This window comes from Neodiprion fabricii, chromosome 4 (genome assembly GCF_021155785.1).
Source record: "Neodiprion fabricii isolate iyNeoFabr1 chromosome 4, iyNeoFabr1.1, whole genome shotgun sequence".
Lineage (NCBI taxonomy): Eukaryota > Metazoa > Arthropoda > Insecta > Hymenoptera > Diprionidae > Neodiprion > Neodiprion fabricii.
The window spans coordinates 32,312,795-32,337,310 of record NC_060242.1 but is presented as its reverse complement, the minus strand read 5'-3'; the positions used below and the strand labels follow the sequence as shown (position 1 = coordinate 32,337,310).

The 24,516-nt window shown below is 39.3% G+C and overlaps 3 protein-coding genes across 6 annotated transcripts in view; 1 reads left to right on the top strand and 2 right to left on the bottom strand.

Moving 5' to 3' along the window:
• Positions 1–14,747, bottom strand: part of LOC124180194 (myelin regulatory factor-like protein) — a 48,663-nt gene extending 33,916 nt beyond the window's left edge. The window contains exon 1 of the mRNA XM_046565388.1: positions 14,195–14,747. Within this exon, the coding sequence (XP_046421344.1) occupies positions 14,195–14,237 (43 nt within the window). The 5' untranslated portion in view covers positions 14,238–14,747. The remainder of the gene's footprint in view (positions 1–14,194) is intronic.
• Positions 14,748–16,687: 1,940 nt separating this feature from the next.
• On the top strand, positions 16,688–19,597 carry LOC124179648 (ropporin-1-like protein). Of its 2 annotated transcripts, none has more exons than XM_046564259.1 (5): positions 16,688–17,259; positions 17,336–17,594; positions 17,698–17,774; positions 17,904–18,050; positions 18,148–19,597. In XM_046564259.1, the coding sequence occupies exons 1-5, from the start codon at positions 17,004–17,006 to the stop codon at positions 18,300–18,302; spliced, it is 894 nt and encodes a 297-aa protein (XP_046420215.1). In that variant the 5' UTR covers positions 16,688–17,003; the 3' UTR covers positions 18,303–19,597. The 2 variants fall into 2 exon arrangements, with proteins under 2 accessions (XP_046420215.1, XP_046420214.1); XM_046564258.1 differs by having other exon boundaries at positions 16,693–17,259; positions 17,883–18,050.
• LOC124179646 (N-acetylglucosamine-1-phosphotransferase subunits alpha/beta) lies at positions 18,759–23,019 on the bottom strand. Of its 3 annotated transcripts, none has more exons than XM_046564251.1 (7): positions 22,815–23,019; positions 22,095–22,516; positions 21,814–22,025; positions 20,624–21,680; positions 20,353–20,524; positions 20,056–20,243; positions 18,759–19,951 (listed from the first exon to the last, which is right to left on the bottom strand). In XM_046564251.1, exons 1-7 carry the CDS (start codon positions 22,932–22,934, stop codon positions 19,642–19,644), a joined length of 2,481 nt encoding a protein of 826 aa, XP_046420207.1. In that variant the 5' UTR covers positions 22,935–23,019; the 3' UTR covers positions 18,759–19,641. The 3 variants fall into 3 exon arrangements, with proteins under 3 accessions (XP_046420207.1, XP_046420209.1, XP_046420208.1); XM_046564253.1 differs by having other exon boundaries at positions 22,095–22,338; positions 22,815–22,925; XM_046564252.1 differs by having other exon boundaries at positions 19,875–19,951; positions 20,052–20,243.
• Between the last annotated feature and the right edge of the window lie 1,497 nt (positions 23,020–24,516).

The window sequence follows — 24,516 nt, the reverse complement described above, 5'->3', positions numbered from 1 at the left end:
TGATAATTAATAAACGCAAAGCAGAGACGATGACGATAATTTTATCGAGTCACTTGCGATAAATTCGTAGTTGCAGGTACATGGATTATACCTGCGTTCCTTCTCCGAAGAACAGCGAAGAGTAATCCCTTACTTGAACGACAATTGTACCGAATATGAAAATCCGTTTCCCTGCAACGAAGGAGAATAATTTCAGCGGCGCAATCGCTGTGCCCACGTGCAGGCAGACTGGTGGCTGGAGATAATGAAAAATTACATGTGGATAGGTATTAAATTATCGAGGTCAAAAATTGGCGGCATCGCGACGCGCAGTGCCGTAAGAAATTCTAAAAGCCAAGTGTTTATTGAACGTAAACGAAGTTTGGAAATCTGCGACAAGTTTACATTTCATCGATTCTTAATTACAGGTGCACGATCAAGAAGTCCCTCTGCCTCGAACAGACCTTATAAATATGGGTGACGTCACACGAGTGAGTAATTTCAATGCCTCAGGCGTGAGCCGATGATACGAAAATACTCGTTACTTTTGCGATAACCAGACACGATCATTGTTTGCGATCGAGTTTATTCTTCGGTTTTTACTCGTTCGATATACAATTCGATAAACAAACACACGATCGATGGAAGGTTTTTTAGGGGGTGAATCTCCAAGATCCATAAACTGTGACAAACAGTGAAAATCCCTGTACATTCGGATTATATACTTTCTTGATATAATCTTATCCAAGTTTTTCCTTCAAAATATGTTTCAAAAAACTTGAACAACGAGCACAAGAAAACCTCGGTAACTTTCCGACGCAACTACACACACTATAAAATATTTACACGCAATACTACACCACGTATGCATATTTATATACTGCACGACAGGCTTAAATTTAAGATAAAACAAACAAGATATACATAAGTGCAGGATCGCAAGCGGCCGAAATGGGAATGAAAGGGGGAAAGAAACGAAAAAAGACAGCGCATAAAAATTGAGATACGTAGCATGGTATCCATGTAACATCCGTACGTATTCACGTATATAGTATGTGGTTTGAAATATAGGCGTATCTGAAGCGTAATTTACACAGGAGGAATCCGCATGTTAAAGTATAATATAAAATATTCGTATATTTTCTACGACTGCATGCAGAATTCGATTGGAGGAGGTCTTCTTCGCTGTCGTCGTCCTCTGATCGAGTTTCCTGTCGTGCAAAAACGACGACGACGAGAGGAGGTGGAAATGTTGGCGTGACCAAACGGAAAACACGACATCCAGACATCACCGAGGGCATATCGAAGGACGTCTTGAGTCCGCGAGAACGAAAAACGTATACGACTAACGTAACGATTGGAAGAAAAATAAATCCAACATTTTTTACGTAACGATCATTTTGCAAAATTAGGCTGAAAATGTCGGTCAATAGCTGTTTCCAGGTATCCCTTGTGACAATGTACTTGGATCAAAAGAAAAAAGCCGCAAATATCGATCTGCTGGTACAAAGGATGAGACGAGAAAATTGTCTTGCTATCGCCGTAATGTTCGAGATAAAGATACGATACGCGATGCGTGATATATATCGCGAATCGAAGGAAACGCGTGTAACAATGCGGCACGAAAGAAGCATCGAGAACGACTATCAAACTTCGTGAAACTTTATTATACGAGGACAGGCTGATTTTTTATTCTCTTTCAGCAGCATGCGTAAGTTTTAATACAAAGATTCAAAGCCTTGATGCCTGTTATTTTGAATTCTTATATGTATAGGATTGTATCAACATTTTTCACGTATAAAATACGATTATAAGAATTATCTCTTTTGCAGTAAGTTTACTATATACGTGATGAACATTAGGCAGAACCGTGCGACCAAACCCAACCATAAATTATAATATCTTAATTGGATGGTATTTACGTGTTAATTATCCATCATATCGAAAACCAATCGTTTCAAGAAATCGATCGCATCACGTCGATAGTCCCAAGTCACAAAGACGAATGGTTAGAAAAGAAGGAAAGTATTTGAGCCTGAAAACTCTCCGATCTCTTCTGACGTTGCGTTACGCGCGTCACTTTCCTCGATCTTCAAAGAAAAGTAGTGAATTTGGCGACAATAAAGATCGCATCGCATCGGTTGAATCGATAAGCTGTGAAGCAGAGTCGAGAGTAGGATTAATATCGCAGAGCGTACGTTACGCTGGAGGTACCAAGAATCCCGTTAAGGTTCTCTCCTCGCCTCCGTTGCGTGGGAGTAGGATAAGAAATAGAAAAGAACAAAGGCGAGTGTCTACTCCGACTCCGTGCATGTACTTTGAGTCGAACATTCCCCATACAGCAGGCACGGCATTCGTCCATTGGCGCTGAACCGTGGCGATCGCGGCAGGTGAAAGGTTCGACGTGTTCCTAGTCAATAAAAGACGGGACCGGCTCATTCCTAGCCGGGTCTCGATCCGCCGATCCATCGGATTGCAAAATCGCACAACAGAGAATTGTTGTGCCATCGGCATTAACATTAGCCCGAGCCTCTCGAGATGCAAATTTTTACAAAAAAAATACAAATAAATAGCTAACGGCATCGGGTGTACTAATTTGACAAGTTGTAAGTTGTGGGAATTTATTTGGTACCCATGCGTGAGGAATTATCGGCTCGATCCCTGCACTTTGAGTATAAGTTGTACGATTTATTGCTGCGTATATACGCGTGGTGACGAAATGTCAGTTGACGAAGAAGCTAAAGTTTAAGATATAGAATTGAAAAATCTTTAGAAGTATAAGTATAGAGAAGTAAAAGAATCGAAAGTTTAGAACATGTAATGCCGAAATGTAGAAAATCGTTAGTATTCATCTTGATAATATAGAATCGTACACGGATTCTCAATTTTGCCGTTCTACGTTGTGACCTTCCTATATTTTGTCATTTCGCATTTCGACTTTCTGTATTTTTAATTTTCTGTACTTGGACTTTCCATGTTTCTTAAATTTTTTAAACAAACTTTTCGCCTCTATAAAAATTCGATGTTCCGATTCTAGTTTCTCACCTCCTATCATCCGTCGTATCTTTGCTGTGAGAAATTGGGTCTCACGTGGATTTGCACGTTTAGCGGGCGTTTGCTTGGCGAGCATTGCAAAGCTGTGAATACCTGTTAGAGGCGCGAGGTGCGTCATCGTCGTGCGATTAACCGAGCAAGAAGGCATTCGCGTTACACTCACATTTGGTCGATGTGTAACAAATCGTAGCGCGAACACTGTGCAACGAAGAATAAAACTTGATCCATGAACCGCGGTTACGTGATTCAATCGAGAACACGATCCGCACGCTGCGCTGTTCAGAGACTGTAATTTCGTCGCCTCGTCATTATCTCGGGATGAAACGCAACGAGGTTTCCGATAACGTTGCTTTTGAATACGACATGTTTCTAAGCCCGTCCTTATATTATAATAACAATCTTGATTGATAGAATCGTTCCAACGTGTCGCGATTCCCGGATGTACGATAAATGACGATTGGTAGGTAGAAGATTATACAATCGGTATACCAATTAACCGACAATTTTTTCAACTTGTATAAAACGCAACGCGCGAATAAACTTGACTTTTCAATCCCGCGAATCAGGCGATTCGAATTTTGCGTCGATCGTTGGAAAATAATTGTATCGCTCAACGTGTTCGTTCAATTACTCTTGGAAAATCCGACTTCAAACGATAAGATGATGCGTTAGAGATGAAAAACTTGTCTGTAACTCGATTGACAATGCAATAATCGTGACTCTCGATCCGGAAGTAGTTGGGTACCGCCCCACCTGACGTAATGGCTCTACCTACCTGCACAACCGTGTGTGAGTGTGTGTAAGCACAGCGTGTACGTGCGTAACGACGAGCCGAGGAACAAGTGTAAAGTAGACGTTGCCGAAACGCAGACATCCGAAGGCTTATCTCGATTCATGGTTCTCGGATCGGGAAGGGTTAGGAGAGTCTAAACGGCTCTTGCCAACCGGATGACTGTGAAAGTACCCGGTTGAACAAGTCAGAAAAGTGCAATTATTATTATCATCGTCGTCTCGTCGTCGTTTCGACAAGTCAAGAACACGCGAACGGAGCCAGTGGCTCGTTTTACGTTACGCTGCGATGTAGATATAAAATACGATCCGGAAAGATTTACGGGAGTTTTCTCAACGATGAAAAAAAATTCTGTCATTCGTCAGGATTTTCGCCCGGTCCTCGATAATCTCTTTCTTTTTATCTTTTCGTCTTGCTGATGTTTTTTATTCTCTTCGTTTAGCTCGCTAAATATCCGAAATTGATTAATCGTGTGCACCTTTGGGCCTTGGATCGATTGGCTTATTGCTCGTGCGGGCAACGTATGAACGGAATCACGCGTTATTATTTTTCCACTCGCGTCACAATTCCAAATTTGCTTTTTGCTGGTTACATATATTATACCCCGCACGTAACCGACAATACAAATTTGAAATCATCAGACTCGACGATTTCAATGGAAATCTCACGAAGGATTGCATGCGGCCGTAAATCTTCCGCAGAGATAATATATATATATATATATATATATATATATATATATATATGCAATTACAATATCACCGGATGAATCTGGTAGAACGAACGATTTTCCATGAGATTCTACGCTTCCTGTAGATTTACGAACCGAGCGATAATATCTCTGATCGTTGCTAACAAAGAACATTTCGCCTCGTAAAAATATTTGAATTATCCTGTTTTTTCTTTTCTTGCATCTTTTTTTGTTAAATTTATTTATTAATTTCATTCGTTTTCTTTTCAGTTCGAGGTTTCTTTTTCTCTCCCTTTATCGGTGTTTTTTACTTTTTTCTTTTCTTTTTCTCCCAAACTTTCTCAACGAACAACCAGAGCGTGCTGTCGCTATAAGAGCTCTGGTAACGATAAAAATAATCGTTTATACTGCATTTTCTATTACACACGTATAAAAAAGCTGAAGTTTTGCACTGGTGGGATATTTCGATCGACTTCAATTCGATGTTTACAGTCTTTTGTACCTTTCGAAAAAAAAAACATAGATAAAACAGATATCGAACTTTCTCCAGTGCGAACGAACGATCGGGGAAAAACTTTGTCCGTCCGTCCGTCCGTCAGCGGATCGACAACGACTGCAGAAATCGGAGGAAGAAAAAGCCCACTTCTCGACAAGACTTGAACAGTGTGTTTAATTTATTACATCTGTATACCGTTGCACGATCGGTTATAAAGTTGCGGTAGTTGTAAATACTCCGAATGACATATTAATCCAACGAAATCGAATCGAAACGATAGGTTGCGCCTTTGTCGCGTCGAGCATGAAAGGAAGAGCAAAAAATGATAAAAACGGATACTAGAGTCGTAAATTTGATCTGCGTACGAACGAGGATAGAGACATTTCTGATGAAAACGGGAATAGGCAATGACCGGTAGCCAAGCGGTCGTCGATGTTTGACCGTCTCTGGCGCTGACGATAATTGGATATATAATCTACGTGTATTAGACTTTTGAAAAAAGCGTCCCTCCGACATGAAGACAACGTGAAATGCGCGCAGTCCGTGAAACATTTAGATATTTATAAAAAAAATATTATCTTCTCGTCAAACACCAGACGACCGCGGCCTCGTTGTTGTTCTTGAAAATTGACGCACACCTCGCACACGTATTACCGGAGGTACGAGGTATAATGCGAGCGAAAAGTTGACTGAAAGAAGTAAAGGCGCAGTAATACGTGCAACGTTACACCGAGAGTAATTTTTAGTTTCAGTTACCGCTCAGTCCTTGACTATTTTCATTTTTTACCACAATCGAAAAATACAATTCTAGGTACGAAATGAAAATTAGTTTTCATTACTTAGATATGGTAACCGAAAAGTCTAGCATCCGTTACTATTCTTGCTCATTACGATCACTGTTACTGTATTTTCTTGTAACTGTTCCAAAAATTTAATGCTTGTGCTGCAATAATTTGACGTTAAAGTCTTATTTAACTAACAAAGTACAGTAAACCGAACAAACTGATTTGGCGTTGAAATTACCAAAAAGGGATCGACGACAGCGCAGAATGGTTAGGCGTACCTCGTTTTTCGTAATTTCAACAATATTCGAACAGTTTTTGTCAACGATACCTGTTTTACTCAATTTTTCTAGTTACTATGTAACAAATGAAATTTTTCTCAGTGTATAGAATCATCTATCGCGTGCATTCGCAACGCCCAACAATGCACCGATTCGTTCCTTCTGCAATTGAAACCTGTATTCGATGCGCATGCAGAAAAATAGAGGAAAATATCGGCAGTTCGTTAACGGAAAATTTTTCGTCTTCGATTACCGTTAGTTTAAACCTCATCCTCCGGGATTTGTCTCGGCCTCCGGATCACCGTCACCCGTAGCAGCTGTGTGTTATAACAACTAATTCGAATGTGAAAAACTGGATTCGACCGACCGACCAACCGGCCAAGCGACCATCTTCCGCCGGAGGGGAACCCATCAACGATGATTACGATGATTCGTCGTTGTGACGTCGAGCTTCGGGCATTGACGCACGAATCTGCCATCAACGTGTGTGCAACTTCAGCGATGTACGATCGGTAAGTGCGCACTGATAGCGAAAGAATGTCCGGCACATGACTATTAGAGTATAGTACGGATTTCAACTATAAAAACGTTTCGTTTGACTGTTCTCTCGCACAGTTGATCTTAGTTGAGCTTGGCACGCGTAGAAAAAAAGGCGTTGTTACGCATAGTTGTCGCGAAATTTTATTCCAGGTGTCTACTTTTAACCCATTCGCTTTCTTGTACGCTACATTGATTTCAGTTGTTTTTTTTTTTTTCAACAATTTTCGCGAGACATCACTGCACGTAATTAAATAATTGTCGAGTATATGAAATAGGGGTAAAATTTTCCGACAAATCGATGACTGCCGGTATTCGTTTGTTATAATTATAATTCTCACATTGCTAGAGAAATGTAAATTTTCAAAAAAGACACAAAAACAAAGTGCTTCTCTACTAAAAAAATTCTCTATTGTATTCCTGAAACCTTTTCGGTTTTCGCCGATACGAGTGCACCGAAACCTTAAACCGAACAACTCGTTACGGAATGCATTGTCTAGTGTACATTATATCTGGTTTTGATCCCCCCCCCCCCCCCGTACATTTTGCGCTGGATGCACCTATAAGGTGTGCAAATACGTTGCACTTTTCTCGACATATGACGCCCGTGCACCGAGCTGAGAAAAGAATTTACGATGAATAGAAGGGAACAGAACGAGATCTTTCTCTCGTCACACAAATAGGTGTACCTGTACTATTCAAACAGTGCGATGTTTGTCAGCAGTCGATTTTTAATTGGATTTCAATTTCACCGGCACGACGTTTTCAGAAATCGTCTAGTCGTATTGAAACTATTTGGAACTTCGTTCCGATATGTTTTAAGCTTTATACGAATTACTAATAGTGAATGGGAACATTCCCTTATCGTCTTCGAGGAAATGATCCCCTTAATGGAGGTTATTTTGACCGTGATATCGCGTTAATTATGCTGGCTATTTCCAGACAATTTCTCGGATTATATCTCGTCGAAATCGTGACGATATAGGTTGCCGAAAAATTCCGCTTCTCCAATGATGCGAGTTCCGTAAAAATTGTTAAAGAAATTTCGCCGGCTCGAACTGATTTTTCTCATCAGTTTACATAATAATTTTTTTTTACACACAGCGCTTCAATCTCCCAACATATTCAGCCGGCGTTTATTAAGATAATTTGCTCGGTACGTAATTTCATAGACGTGAATCTAATTTGATTCATAATCGAAAGGCTTATTATTACTCATGGATGTATAATAAATGGCGTCGATAGTCGTATATATATATGTCGGAATTTCAAGCCTTGTTGTTACCACTAATAAGACTGCCTATAGCTGAAGATTCACGGCGTAAAGTTCAAGGTGTTTAAGTAAAGTTAGATACGTACAACATATTACAATACAATTGATCACAGTGGGCAGATTTATCGATGACACTTTGAAAATGAGGAAGCAAATCGCTATCCGCAAGGTATGGATCGTTGTTAGCAACGCGGATGAGAATATAATAGAAGAAGAATGCGAGAGAGACAGAGAGAAAGAGAGAGAAACTGCACAAATAAGCGGAGAGATTGAAGAATGTATGTGATATACGGATTGTTGATAGTTCTAGAAAAACGATTGCATAACATCGTCCGCGTTTATACACTCTTAATAGATAATAATATATAGAAGTTACAAAGGACATTTGTACCGATAACCTTGTGTTTCTTATTCTTTTGTTTTCTTTTCATCATATTTTCTTCTTTTCTCTTCTGCACACGTCTTGTATTTTTTCTTTTCTTTTCTTTTTTTTTTTTTTCTTCTTTATTAGTTTTTTTTTTTTTTTTTCAATTTTTTTTTCTCCTTCTGACGAACGAGTTTACCTTGAGAAAATTTTTGCATTGTTTCTCTCTTCGTTACAACGCTGTCTCCCTGCATTTGTCCTTTTATTTTGGTTTTTGTTGCACGGTGGTGCAGAATTCGGGATCAAAAAGGCTGTACCCAATAAACCGAAGAAGATTTATAAACGTGACACGTGGAAAAGTATTGTTGATATTATTATTGTACAGCCGAGTCGTCAGTCACGCATTGTAATTTTAATTTGGTGAAAAACACCGAACTGACAATCGGACTTTCCGCGATCTCTGTCCTCCCTTTTTCCACTTCGTCATGGTCCAGATCACAAGCTCTGCATTTCACGTTCACAATCATTTCCAGAAATGATCGTCGTTCGTGTAACTACGAGCCGGAAACCGGATGGAGTTGTTTTTTTTTTGTTTGTCGGTGATTTTTCCGCAGCGGTTGAAAATATTCGGCGTGCATATCGGCTTTTGATGGGAAATCGAGGCGGTCTCACCGACCCCCCTAAACCTCATCCAACGCGGTAGTAAAATTTTCGCGGAAGTGACCAACCGCGTGTTTCCGGCAACTATAATTTCGCAAATTGGACCCGCGTCCGTCGTCGCGTCATCGCCATGCTCGTACGAGGTATACCTCCTGTACGATCGCCCAGATTACCCGTGCAATTACGGATACAGATACACCTTTACCTACCGGCGTACTCTGGCCGCGTAAAGTCCTGCAGAATGATGCGTATCACTCGCTGAGAAAAATCTCATTTGTTACAGTAACTAGGAAAATTCAGTAAAACGGGTATCGTTAAAAAAACTGTCTGAATATTTATTTATTTATTTCTTATACGGCCGCAGCCTTTTTGAAGAAGAAAAAAAAGATACATAAGCATTACACTTATAAGTAATCAAATACGATCAATATCCGCTGTTACAACCAATTTTAACCTTGATAAAGAATGAACCAAAACTTTTGAAACAAACAAAAGTATTTTGTAGACGCATAAGATACGCGGAAAGTTCGAGGCACTGAAGCACTGACTCAATGATGATCTTCGAAAGTTTTTAATTTCATTTCATTCGAGTCTTCGCCTGCCAACAATGTCCAGTTCGTAGATGTGTTGCGTTACTTCTCCCAGATATGGAAACTCCATGCTCGGCATACGTAAAGTAGGAACGAATCACTCCGTACTGACCATACTTAAGTCGCCGGCGGTTCTACAAAAACCAGACTAGATATTATATCTGGTATACCTTGTACCTAATGATAAAGCATATTCTCGGAATTAATTGGTGTAGCTGATAGGCGTTAATTTGGGTAGGAAAATAAACGCCCGGATATAAACACGACGATTAGCTCAGATTACACCGATACCTGCCGAAAGATGTTGCTTACTTACTGACCGAAAAATAGAACACGAAGAACTTTGGATGAGAAAACCTTTCCAACTTAAAAGAAATCAGTTTCGGGAGTATGCATAAATTCTTGACGCAATTCTTGATCGGCCTGAATTCAAGCGTCGCGAAGTCGTCTTCAGAAACTCGTCTGCATCATTGATAATAAAGGCGTTAATTCGACGCTGCAGAGGTCGGAAGGACGAAGGTCCTGCAGTTAGGTTTAGTACAATATGATATCGGGATATCACAGGGTCGTCATCGATTAAACAAACCCCTCCCCGCCTCTCGCTGCAGGGGGAATGTTATTCGTCAAAGCTGCGGCCGCTGATGCAGTCGGCGTTTTATGGGGGTTCGGTTGGGAAAATATTGGGGGCGGTTTGTGGACATCGGACGCGTAATGTGCACCCTGCGTGGTGTCGATTCTCACGCAGGTGGGTTTGTGACCGCCCCTGATCGAGGGTCAGGTGTCAAATCCCAAACATGCGAATATTGCGTTCACCGCGTCGCTTCATCTCCAGCTGGAGAAAGGTATAAAACGTTTAAATTATACAGGCCAGGCTGTGGGTATATTTTACTGTTAAGTGTTGGACTGACTGTTTCTTTTCTCGGATATTTTACGTCCAGAGTTTTGAACTCTGCGATCAATTTTTGAAAAAAAAAAAAGATTTTCTGCATCGAGGACTATAACATTCTTCGATTTTTCACTTTTCACGACATTCCAGCGATAAAACTTCTCATCTGGTTTCATGCATATACACGGTTTGGTATGCAATGGATACTGAAACGTCGACTGTAACCGTATATATGTACAATAAACGATTTGGAACGTAAGCTAATTTCTAATTTGGGAAACCGCGAAATTTGATCGTTCCAATTATTTGTCACGATTATCAATATGTGATAAAATTGCATTTGGGATCGGTGTATATGTATATAACATACAACATACGTTTTATCATCATCGAAACAGGTCGCAACGTCGCGGAAAAATAAAATATACACAGGTGTAAAGCTACAAGGTATACCTACGTGATACCTACCTGTTCAGCCAAAATAAATAAAAGTATGCGTTGCGTATGCCAAAAAAGAGGGCAAAAACGCGTTCGATGCCAAAGAAAATAAAACGATACGTCAACGCGACTTGAAGGGTGATAAATTTCTATGATATAAGAGGAGCTCAGCACCGATGCACGTGTTTTATATTATACCTATAAACTCTGTCATATAGTAACTATACTCACAATAATCGTGTAGATATGCGTGCCTCCGTCTATGTACGTACGTACATCTATGTGTAAATTTTCTTCTTCTCCTACTTTCGCTTCTTTTTCTTCATCGTTTACTCGTCTTAGCTTTTGGTACAGGGGCTGGGGGAAGGGGGGAGGGGGATGGGGCGAAGTTTGTATAACTAGCAGGAAGCAATCGTTGGCGCATGTCTCGCGGATTCCGATCGTGATATCGTATCACTGGAGGGACGGACGCCTTCTTGGAGGAGAAGGAGAGGCGGGTTTACGTTCAGGAGGGTGGCCAACAGCCAGTAAGGCTTCAAGGGTGGATTTAGACGCGGTCCTCGCATGCGCCTCGCGATTCGAATCGGCCATTTTGAACCTACCCCTCGGGGCTATTATTGCGACTCGAATGATCGCCGATAAGTAATATGCGAGCTTCTCCGAGAGCGCGGGGTTTTTGTATAAATACACGTGTGTGTGTGTGTGTGTGAGGCACGTACATCATATCTTTAACTCATGTACACGAACACACAGACACACACACACGTGTCCCATGCAATCGCGTTAATGTTGTTTGTTATTATTTATGACGTAGGGATGATCGCCGGTTGTTTTTATCTGAAATGCATCATAGCTCGACGGCGACTCGATATATCTTTGAGCCACGATATTGCTATTTCGCATTTTAAATAATATACAACGTATTCTACAAGATTTAAATCCAGTTTGTAGATGCAGGACGGATGAATTCAAAACAACACATCGCAGCTGTGTTAAATATCTTTGCATCATCGATAATGGGCTAAAGTTTTATACTCAATAATTGCTTTCCGGATTTTTTATCTAACAATCTTCTTTTTCGCCCGTATTTATTATCGTCGTTACAACACCTTGTATTTACCTGCGTCTCGCGATCAGCGACGCGCGAACAGTTCAGTCAACGCTCATAGACGTATTGTGCGTTGTACGTGATTGAGGCGATATTCGATGATTTATCTTAAAATCATCATCGGGGGTCGTCGGGACGCTTGTATAATCGAACATAGTTTCGTAGATACAGTTTTGCAGAGACTCGTCGCTCCAAAGTCTCTCAAACAAACGCACCAAAGTTTACTGAAACAATCAAATATCCTTTTCACACCATCTCTACCACCGACCGTTCGCTAATTTCTTTAAAAATTATCCGCGTACATCGCAACTTGCAGCGTTCCAGAGTTCCTGTTCCACTTCTCCGACGCCCATATCGTCGGTATTTGGTACGGATGAACATGTAAGTTCGCTATTTTAACAACTGCATGTCTAATGTTCAAGTACGCGGTATGGATATATTACTTCTGATAAAAATCTAGCATCTCACAGCCAGTTTAACGCATAATATTACATATGACATACATAATGATGTCACTGCAAAGAAGAAGAAGATTCGCCCAGAGATGCAGGCTAGATGAATTTCAGTCAATACGTAGTGATACGCGTTGTGTTTTTTTTTTTTTTTGTATTATATATTTTCGATTTCAGACGCGGCAGAACTGGATGGACGATTGTCGACTTCGATGTTTGCTTTGACACTTGAGCTTCTTCTCTCCTCGTCATCGTTTACGAGACGTTCGTAATTACTTTCGTAACTTACGATTTCCTGTACGTCTAACGCCATGCGTACGCGAACGTTATTCGAGGGCCGTTGACGACTCGCTTCGTCAAGGATAATAACGCCGGTTATAATAGGCAGGAATCGGTATCCTTGAGCTTACGCAATCGATGCCGGTAGATATGCGCCCCTAATTCCCTGATCACTGACGACGTATAAAAAGAACGATTTATAATTCTCCACGAATATTTCCGACGTTCAACTTTGGCCGGCCTGTAGTTCCTTCTTTTCGTGCCACGAGCACGAAACAATTATTATTATACGCATGTAATACGCTTGCTGCGACTTTAGTCGCTCAACATCATCCAGCGGAGTTAGAAAGTTGGAGGTATTTACCTACAACGAATGATGAGGTACGCGTATATAATACGGTGGCGTGCATAGCGGTTTTATTCGCCGTGCATTTTCTCGCAATTTCACGGCATAGAAAAATTTCAATTTTGGTCCTCGGTCGTTAAGTTAGGAATCTCGCTAACGATTCGCAAGTGAAAACAAAAGCAATAACGGACGCGCGCGCAAACGCGTTTGTTTCACCTCATGATCAAATCCCACCCCCAACCACGCTGTCTTAACGTGAACATTTTAGTACGATCAATTAGCTGCTGGGTTGTCCCAGTTGGGTACAGACACGTCGGAACTGTGTGCGTCGAAATTATCCAATTTCGGTGCTGCACTGCGGTACTAACTGGATAATGTGGGTTACATGGTGTAGTTATCGCCGGTGTAAGTACAGACAATGTAACAACTTCTTTACACCAAAGTTTATAGGCGAAAGAAAATCACAGTGGGGTCGCTTTCCCGTTGGGTTTAATGGCGATAAATATATCGTTGCTGTTTTGTTTTTTCACAGCGCGATCTTCTTTTTTCTTTTTCAACGTCGATACGATCCAACGGAATGACAATTGAACGTGGTAATTACGCAGCCTCCGTATGATTAGGCGATTTGAAACTACTGTACTTGAATTTATGGGCCAGTAGCTGAAAGCCGTGGTGTAACAATCGTGGTAAAATTACCTATTCTGTTGTAACACGGCGCTCGAGGCAGAAAGGCAGGTATGTACAATGTGTGAAAGAAAACCGGGAGCCTAGATTCGTGCGCATTTACCGCATATACACTGCAATATAGATAGACGGTAATGCGAATATAATGAATACGGTTATAATAACATCGAAGAGTACCTATACGAAGGTATCGCATTCACGCGGCTTGTACACTCTACATCATTGGCGAGAATGAGTATTTCAACGACGCGAAAGAACAGTTGGATCTGAATAAGGTCAATGTACGCACATATCGCCTTCTTTGGCACCCACACCGTAAACGGAATCGCGAAGGAGCAGGAAAGGCGGATAATGAGAACGGAACAACGAAATCGAGACGCGGAGTATAATATTTTCAAACCGCACGCAATATCGTCGAAAGCGCGACGCTCTCGAGTGGTTTTCGAATTTAGCGACGGAGAGAAGAAGCAAACGGCGGTCCGCGCAGGCCCCGCGATCACTTACCAAGAATCGCCTGGAGGGTCTGCTCGTCCCCGATGACGTCCATGCCTCCTGCGATCGGGCCCCAGCTCGCGTTCGAGGTTCACCAGGCCCCATTTTGCCTCGTCGCGACGACGTCCACTGCGTTCCACATCTTTGTCGAGTCCCCAGATTCCCTCGAAACTGGCACACTGTTTCACTACCAACGTTGCGCGATGTGGACGCGAAGCGCCGCGGGAAAAACCATTATAATACGTCACCTCTCGGGCCCAAAAAGGGTCGGAATACGGGAAACAATGACCGCGGCGACAACAATAACAGCGGAGCGAATGAATGAAAAGGTAAACGTTGCAGCAGCGCGCGCGACTTATCCCAACACGGGCCAAAACTAAAGCCTCCTGCGGCAAACACACTTGTCCGTCACCGCCGAGTCACGTGACCTCGGAAGTTTATTTGGATGGTCATGTGCGTGTCGATCTTCGCTCGAACGCAGGGAATAAACCTTCTTCGCTTCTCGATCCCACACTAGTTCACTTGCGGAAGCCCGTGTGTCGAATAAAAAATGCTAGTTGGAACAGCAACTGGTTAGATGTCATCAGCATGTGTGCAGGGAACTCTTTAATCGGTCGGATCGCATTCTCACCGGTCGCTACCTACGGTGAAAGAAATCTTTGCCTGGATGGTGGGGCTGTCGAGCAAGTATGAGAAATGAAAAAAATCGTACACATCATCGGGCTCGCGATCAATTTTTTCACCTTACCATCGCGTTTCATCTTTACCGATTAATCGTACCAGTCTCACCGGTCTCGGCATATTTGAAGAAAAGAACTGTTGTTTCGGTTATCGGTGTTTCTATTTTTCGTCAATACCTTTTGAATAACAATTTGATGGTAACCCGTAACACATTTACAGAGAAAGATAACTTATCGACCGAATGTGATGATGCATGGAAAAAGAAACAAGGAGTACGACGGATTTATCCACGGAGGGAAAGAGTTTATTGCAAATTATAAGCAGCAAACTCTAGCTCATAAATTTTATCTTCAAATTATTTTATTCTTCCCAAAGATACGAATTCAAACTTCCGCCTGTCGCGTTGAGAACTGGCAACTTGGTTTACACTAATCCGTCACTGCGCATGCGCAGATTTTTCACGCCTGCCGTGTTCGAGGTCCCAGCATCACTTGCGGTAGAACATCGCGGTGTTTAAAATCTTGTTATTCGCGGTGAATGTAACGTGTGATCCGTTGACTGAAGAATATTCATGTGTGATATGATGAGTGCTTTTCTATCGAAATACTCGGTAACTAAAGTTTGTGCAGTGAATAATTGGTGCAGTGAAAAACGAGTTACTGTGGCTGCAGGAAATCACAAATATCGCGATAAAGATGTGTTTGTCGTATTTACATAACTTTAATATTCGAGAATTTATTTGCCTACGATGGTAGTTGATTTTATGTGATTTTCCGGCGTAAGATTATCGAGTCCTGTCGAAAACATTCGTGACCTACTAGCCAGTTTTTTCAAGGCTCTCGAACCGGTACGAAGTGTGATACAATTCATTCAAGGTCGAGGCCCACATCTGCAGTACAGATCGTCAACAACCCTTGTGTATCACCGGCGCTGTAAGTTCTCAGAATTTTGTACTTACATGTCTGCGTTCCTCCCATTTCTTTTCAGCGACGGATTAACCTTAAGTGTCGTTCCATGACTTATTAAAATTGCTTGAAAGTTTTTGGAAGTTTGTGAAATTTGGGTTTTAGTATAAGTAGAGTTTAATTATAGGGCGCTTACAAACGAATGAAACAACGCGGCATGTGCGCCTCGATTGTTTTCATTTACTCAAATATTAGTTGGTTAGCCAAATATGCCAGTTATAGTGAATGCTGAAGATTGCATTGTAGTCAAGCGCATGTGATACAAATAATATTAAGAAATGATTTCATGCATCATAATATAATTTAATTATATTGGGCAATTTCATTCGGTATTTGATTGTGGAATTAATATCATATTCTCTATATTGCTAGTTCATCGTGAAACTTCTGAAATGTATTGTGCAAAGCTATCGTTCAATGGCCCGATTGGGCTAAATGTTCCACAAAATGTTACGATAAGATGGGACGCTGTGCTTGGAAATATCACAAGTACCCATATTTTCCCTCTCTTTGTCAAATATCGTTGTTCAAGGCATTTATCGAAGATTACGGGAATAATGAATGCCTCAATAAATAAAGAGGAATCTCAATGAGATTAATCAAGGACTTTATACATAAATTGATGATTTTCGCATTTTAACAAGTTTATTGAAATCGCCATAATTTTTTAATCCAACAACAATAATATAGAACTGAATATGAATATGTGTATAATAGTAACTTTCCAGAAAATACCACGGGTAGCAATTTGTTAGAAAGCACTTGTAGGTTTTGATCAAGGTTTTCTGTATCAGACTATCGATACGTCATTGGTCCTATAATTTTTCATTATTGATCACTTCATGCACATTTGGTCTGTGGATTTCAAATTTGTTCACCAATTACCAAATAAAACATGTTTGATGGACCCAATACGTGCATTATATCATAGTACACATAACAGTATAGTACAGTACTTGGTACGTTCAATGTCGTTGCCATAGAGATACCAGCATAAACAATAGAAGCCTGACATTGAAGCAGTTAGACAGACTTTGTGCTTTGATCAGCTCTGCAAAATTTGATCAATGCATGGGCGATTGTTGCAAAAATATTCTTGCGACATTCATTTTGTTTCTCTAATTGATTGAATAAAGTATTCCACCTATGTGGTAAATAACAAATCATATATAATCATGCCTCTCGCGGAGCAATTATATTGCACTCAGCAAATAAACATTCCGCCAACGTTACCGACCATCTTAAAACAATTTTGCAAAGCTGCGATACGCACACAGCCTTACGATTTACTAAAGTGGTCCAGTACATATTTTCGAGCCTTAGCCGATGGCGAAGAGCCACCGATCAAGCTGAGGCTAGAATACCCGCCACCTAGTACCGAATCTGGACTGACTCTAGGATTTTTAAAAGTTTTGCTTCGCCAATTCGGAGGTACATCATTTTCATACTTCTGATAAAGTACTTGTCTCATTTTATCATTGAAAAATCTTTTTATCCACGATCTCAGATTACAATAAAAGCTTGACCATTGAGTCGATTACTCGGCGTTGGGATGGACTTTGCTTGGATCATAAAGATCTGGAATTAATTATGTCCGTCGGAGAATTTCACAACAAGTGTCAGGTGAAAAAATTTCTTAGTATCGGCGTCGGGCTCCTGGGAAATAGTTTGCACGAAACTATGATAATGATTTGTGAACTGTTTACACATGAGCCAGAAGGGGGCTCAGCAATGATACCGCTAAAATTGTTTATGGAAATTTATAGGTAAAACATAACAAATTGTTTTACTGCAAAGGTCTTAAGTGCTCAGCTAGTTACAATATGGACTCGTAATCCTCTACAAAAATTCGTTGTTCCATTATTTCAGTTATCTCGCTGCTCTACAGTGCGATGGCGCGGATGAAATATCTTTCAACGTACATTCGTCAGAAATAATGAAACAGGGTAAGCTGATTAACGGTCGCCCTGATTAATTTGATCATTTCTTTTTTGGTTAATTATGGCACGATGGAGTGCTGATGAATTTATCCCTCAATCACATTGACAATGTAGACAATGAAAGCTCCTCGATAGAATCCCGGCATAAGGATAGCGAAGACGATTCCGGTAAGAGTGATATAGCTGCCCCGGTTGTTTTGGAGAAATTAGAAACAAAATCGGATTTGAAACCAATAAAAGGAAAACTTAAACCTTCGTTATCACGGATTCTGAAAGTACCAGGCCAGTATACTTCTTCATCAGAATGTAATTTGGTTTAGAAAAACTGGGAATATTTTGTCATATCTTAGGGAAATCATTTAATCTTTATTCGCTCTAGGTATCGGACCTTATTTGACATCAGAGCATGTAGCAACTGTGAGTATATGGTTGAGCGAATGTGCCAGACTCCAGGAAGGTATGGTAGGTCCGCGAAATCTTCGCCACTTTCAATGTCCGTCTCTCGATTATCCTGAACTGCAGCCAAAAAAATAAATCCTTGCCAATTGTCATAATTCGTAAACCTGCCCACACATCGGTGAATATCCTAACTACACGATCTACTTTCGGTTACGAATTGAATGAGACTTTTAGTTTGTTGATCGAAATTCTCTTTTCGTAGGTAATGAGTAGGGAATTGTCTGAGCTGCGTAGGTATTATAATGTCAGCCTCGTTTGAAACGGACTTGAATTGCTACATGATAGTTCGACTATTTTTCTTGAGGAATTGCGAAACGATCTGAAAGATGATTTGCATTGTTATTCAAATGAATTTTATTCAGATATCTATACAATTTCATTCATTGTACGACGTACCCACGCAAAAAGTAAATATTGGGTAAAAGAAAAAATATATTACACACCATATGACTAACTCTTAGAAAAATGTCGAGTTATATTATCGAGCTTCAACTGTTCTGTACATACGTATAATGAGCAATTTTTGCAGTAATTCATTGTTTGTAAATCTAGTGGTTAAATATCATCCATAGCATAGATATACATTGTGTAGGTCTAAATAACTTATGCCACTAAATATCACTGATAAACCAGTTTAATTTGATAGGAAAGTTTATTCTTTCATCTGGAGTAATATAAAGTTTGCTCATTCATTTGTTTTAGAGTATTTACGGTGTCACTTGATATGGGTACTTTATATCAGTAATTAAAAACCAGCTGTCTCTTCAGGACAAATAAATCAAAGCTTTGATGCTTGAAAAATCTTTGATTGCAAGTCGTCCTTAATTTTTTACTTAATTATAAACTAGTAAAGGCACCAAAATAATATTCTACGTAATTCAATCGATATTCTTGCTATGCCAATCTTTTGTAAATAATACTCTCAATTGTAATATCGAAAAAAATTCATGGATAGGAACTGCTTACAAAGATTCAACTAAAAGCGTGTACATAAAATATATACTGATTTACTGTAGGACTGGTGATTTCTTTAGATATTTCTAATCTGACTCCCACGTATTCTTGCTATATGAAGAAGGTAACTTACTGCACTTTGTGCTGCTATATTAATAAGTATACGTGAATGATATCTATTTGACTAGTAATGATAAAAATTACGCGCGATACGCCTGATGTACACACTTGTATAAATACAAAATTACAATACATTATTATACATGTGTCTGTATAATTCGTTTCAACTGAGCCTCATTTAGACAATCGTTTTTATACCTGGGAATACGTATCATGCACGAATGTTACGGTCTTGAAAATACGGTGATATGATAAATTGGATACAAATAAAAAAATTGTGTGCCTGAACAATTCTCGAAAAAAATATATACGTAGATAAAAGTTTTCTAACAATACCGTTTTACACAAGAAGTATCGACGTTGTTCGAAAGCGTAACAACCTTCTTGCTTGATGGTAAAACAAATTATAGACTGTTAAAACTAGCAATAAAGTCAAAAAACAGAGTAGCAGATTTCTAGCTTTAGTTCGACGTTCTCTCCATTCTACAAGTTCATGGCGATGAGAAAAACGATTACGATATTGAGCAGGTAATTCAAAGCTACTTCTCAAAGGATACAGTGAGCGATAAAAATCTCCAAGTAAAGCTTTAACCACTTCGTTTTCCGGCTTTCGAGCTGAATCCATATTGTCATTTAGGCACACAAATTTTCTGAAATAACCGTGTGATTTTAAGATTAATAATCTTCGTTATTCAAGTTTCAAAAAAAATGAAGAAAAGTACATACTTGCATAGAATAATATTTGAAAACTTACTTGGGTTCCTTTCGAAGTTCGTCCAGAAATTGGACGGTCACTGAAATGTTACTAGTCAACATTTTAAAAACCTCACTCCTATCGCCTTTGAAGTGCTCGTGTTTATAGCGCTTTCTTGTGCCGAACTTGGCAACAAGTTTTTTAGCGATCGAGTCGCATTTAGCGATTAACTTTTTCGTGACGACTGGCTGAAAATCATAGTTGTGGTACATTGCGTGAAAGTTATGGAGATACGTAAGTGTTTTTATTTTAGAGGATATTTAGCTGGCAATAATTGAAGATTAAGAGTCTGCTTACAAGAGTCGAGTCGAGATATCTTTCTCCGGATGGTGGTTGTGGAGCATTCGAAACGTCTATGTATTTTGAACAATTCGAAATTTGATTTTCAAACTCCATAACCAAACCGTAGTCCAATGGCAATGGATAAATCCGTGATAGGAGGGTTCTGATTTCTCGATCAGACCAGGTTCTGCAATGAGAGTAAAAACATTATTTTCATTTTATTGTTATCGCTGTCCAAGATTTAAGAAATAAATTTTCATGCAGAAAGATATCTAATTTTTATTACCCCGATTTATCTGTGTCGTACATATCGAATATTGTTTCGATAGAGACATTGAATTTTTCACTTGTGAGAAAGTAAAAGTAGGAAAACGCGAACTGCATATCTTCCCGGTCTCTCACTCTGTGACTAGAGGTTTTTTTGAATTCCTTATCAAATTTCACTTGCATATCTTGAATGATGAACTTATCGAATAAATGAGGCATGTGCGCCGGCACTCTCCGCCTTTCGAAGCCATACACCGAATTATATATTCTATTTACGTATAACAATGATTCGGCGTATGTATCCAACTTCCTCGATTTGTGTTTCCATTGCATTGCTTGGGTGTCGCTATCCTCGTATTCAGTTTCGGACTCCATGTTTCTGTTTTGATAAGACTTATTTGAATTATTGAAATGAACCAAATTTATTATATTGTCGTTCAGGTAACGTTGTAATTGGTTTCGTCGCTCCAATCGATTCAAATTTTTGGTTGAGCTTATATTTACATGACTAGAGTTTTTTGGTGCAATTTTATCAGTTGCTGTGCTCATGTTTCCAATATTTCCTGACAAAAGCCTACGTAGATTTATTCTGTCAACATATCGGGATGATTGCAATGGCTCAGAACCAACAGTTTCTAAACTCATCATAGAGTTCTTCGTTAAATTTGAACTTTCTATACGTGCTTTGGTAGTAGAATGTGAAACAGGAAATACAGTTCTGCTTGAAGACTCAATTAATCTTCTTTCATTACTCTTTGGTTTATACAGTCTTTGTGTGAGCACATTTTTTGGGTCACTTAAAGCCTCATTACTAGTGAATAAATGTTCATGGTTACTTTTTAACATTTCTGCCTTGTTATTTTCTACATTGTAATCATAGTACTTCAGAGATCTAGTCATCGTTCTGTTCACCAAGATTTCACCTGGTTCGTTACTTCTCCTCTTTAAAATATTTAAAATTTTAACAGCATCTCTATTTCTTATCTGATTTTCTGGTAGAAATTTATAAGGGTAGTCGTTCCCTTCGTCCATCTGTTCGCTCTCAGTTGGCGTAAGAGATGGTTCACAATCGCCACCTGTTACAACAATCATTGAAATTCAATTTTATCTCTTTAATGTGTATACAAAATTTTTTTGGAAAAAGGCAGACAGAGTTTCCTTTCTTTTTGTTCGATAATCACATATTTAAAGTTTTAAAATAAAACATACCGTCAAATTCACACATTGTTGTATTACACGCCGGATCGCATGCTCCATCACCTACCCAAGCCCAGGGGCAAATATCCGAACAATCTGGAACCCACCAGGCGAGATAGACCTTCTGTCCACCTGCCTTGGTCACAAAGTCTTCGGGCCAAACGTCGGCACCAAGTAAAACGTCATCGTTGAAGTACAAAAATTTGTCGGACAGTCCAGGAATTCTTTAAAGGGAAAAAGTAACAAAGTGAATAATGTCTTGGGAAACTTTTTGCATTTCTGTTGTTAAATACCTATGAATATGGCTTTCGATAGCTGGACTAGAGAAGGTCGGTAAATCGTCACGGTTTACAAATATATCTTCGTGGGCAATTAGGGTGAGTCTTGGATTATCCATGTCTAGCCAGCTTGGTATTTGGCCGTTGGTAACGACGTAGACATGCCGCACCCACGGAGCATACATCTCTAAAGATCTGAGAGAATATCGTAGTTCATCTTTGTCGTCGAACCTCGACGTTGCTATGTTGACATCTGTCACTGGGACATATTTTTCAAGGTTTTTAAGAAATGTCGGATCTGAGCCGTTCACCCACGTGTAAACAACGTCTATGGGAACGTGCTGGCATAACTTCTTTTGAAACGACGTGCCGAGTATATTGTCATTGAACGAGTGAAATACCGCTTCGTACTTTTCTTTACTCCATTCCAGCCAGACCTAAATTGCGTTTCACGAGACGAAGTTAATAATAGAGGGGCTGAAAATCTTTCTTCATCAAATATCATGTCTAACATTTTATCCCTCATGGTAAAATACACATATTTTATAAAAAAATAAAAAATTAAGTGATGCGGAATATCTTACGAGACATGTTTGACTGAATTAAACAGCGTGACTGTACTCTGAATAGCATGTGTGAAATTTTTTCGTCGTGAATAGTTCTGGTATTAAAATTGAGTGGATAGAGAGACAGACATATGGTGAATAAATAAACATTTGGTAATAATTTTCTAACCTCTCCGAAGTGTACGATGCCGATGAAAATACAGGTGAATGCGACTAAAATAACGAGGAGTGAATATTTATTGGATAGGAGGTCATAACACCGCCTCTGCACTAATTTCCATGTGCTCATTATATTTATGGAATCCCAATAGCCGCGAGCATTGCTTTTTCAATAGAAAAATACGCAAAGTACCGTTCGTCGGCCGCTGCACGTCATTCTTGAATGAGAACAATGAGAACAAATTGACAAGTGCAGGGGTTCTCATTCTGTGAACTATGAAACGTTTCAGATCATACGTTTGTCTTTCAAACGTATTTGTCTGATAAGTTTGAAATACCTAAATTGGTATTATTTTATTACTGTAATTGAACGGTTTTTGAATTTTACTTTCTCCGATGCAGCAAACCTTTGATAACAACGACGTATCGCCGATAAATGTCTTTGATTTCCACCCGTGTGTGAAATTTGAAGGATTTGCCGACTCGGCTGTATAAAACGCCCGTTCAGTAGACAACCGGTGATATATCAACGACTTTTGCGTGCATGCCAACAGGCGTTTTTATCTTTGATTTTTGGAATGGAAGGGACGCGCTTATTTGCTTCAATATTGGTTGTCTTAATGTTATCCAAAATTTTCCAACAATTCGTCATCGATGGGACAGTAAAATATTTTATTGCTAGGAACAAACTTTCTCATGTCGGTTTGAAGGAATTCAATCAAAAGGATTGACTTAACGGAGAAAATTAGCGAAATCTGCTCTCGCTACCGAAAGCCTTATTGACATTTCTTCTTTGAAGTACATACTCGTACTTTTTCAATATTTCTTTGCCGTGTAAAATTTTCTATGGTAAAGTAGGATATTGCATGGGTTAAAGAAATTGAGAGATATAACTTGTGTGTAAATTTATATATTTAAAGCTTATAACATGATTAAAAATTACACGATATTCACATTTTCCGAATATATTACACAAAAATATTATTCACAATGAAACAATGTATAACATATCACTAATGCATAAGTAAGAAAACTATTTGGGCGCGGAATGTAGATGCCATATATCTATATTGTATTCAATATGTTAGTATTCTTATATAACGTCAAAAGGCCTCATTGCTGTACATACTGAAAAAATATGCACAACTATGACAAGTTACGTGTATACATAAAGCGCGATAATGGTCCAGATCGATATCTGTAAACAACGTTATGCATATAAATGCAAATAGATCATTTTTTTTCAATTGGTCCTATTCACCATCTTTCGTTGGATATGTCTATTTTATTTCAATGTTGAATATGGCCAGGTTTTAGATATGTAGGTATTTCGAAAATTATACGTGATCTTCACGTCGAATATTAGCATTACATTAGCGAGTCGTCTTTACATCGTATGTTACTCCTATGTACGATATTTAAACACGTGCCACTTATTTTAGCAACCCGAATTCGAATTTACCGACGAAGTACAAGATCCTTAGCACGTACAGCCGTATTTGAAAATACGAAAACTGGGCCTACCGAATGTATTATGTTCATATTGATGATCGTAGTCGTATCTTGGCTATTCATATTTCTATAATAAATAATATGATAAAATACGGGTTTTGATTTTTTTTTCTGTTTTCTAATTGTTTTTTCTTTTTCAAATAATACGTTACTTGTTTATAAATTATGAATAAAAAATCGCGTGATTAATTTTAATACTC

Excerpts from the sequence above, each read along its gene's own strand:
- LOC124179648 (XM_046564258.1), top strand. The coding sequence starts at position 17,004 with ATGCCTCTCGCGGAGCAATTATATTGCACTCAGCAAATAAACATTCCG. Across the intron at positions 17,260-17,335 it reads TTTGCTTCGCCAATTCGGAG|ATTACAATAAAAGCTTGACC; the intron begins GTACATCATTTT and ends CCACGATCTCAG. Across the intron at positions 17,775-17,882 it reads GTCAGAAATAATGAAACAGG|ACAATGAAAGCTCCTCGATA; the intron begins GTAAGCTGATTA and ends TTGACAATGTAG.
- LOC124179646 (XM_046564251.1), bottom strand. The coding sequence starts at position 22,934 with ATGAGCACATGGAAATTAGTGCAGAGGCGGTGTTATGACCTCCTATCC. Across the intron at positions 20,244-20,352 it reads GATATCTCGACTCGACTCTT|CCAGTCGTCACGAAAAAGTT; the intron begins GTAAGCAGACTC and ends TATGATTTTCAG. Across the intron at positions 19,952-20,055 it reads GAACTTCGAAAGGAACCCAA|AAAATTTGTGTGCCTAAATG; the intron begins GTAAGTTTTCAA and ends CGGTTATTTCAG.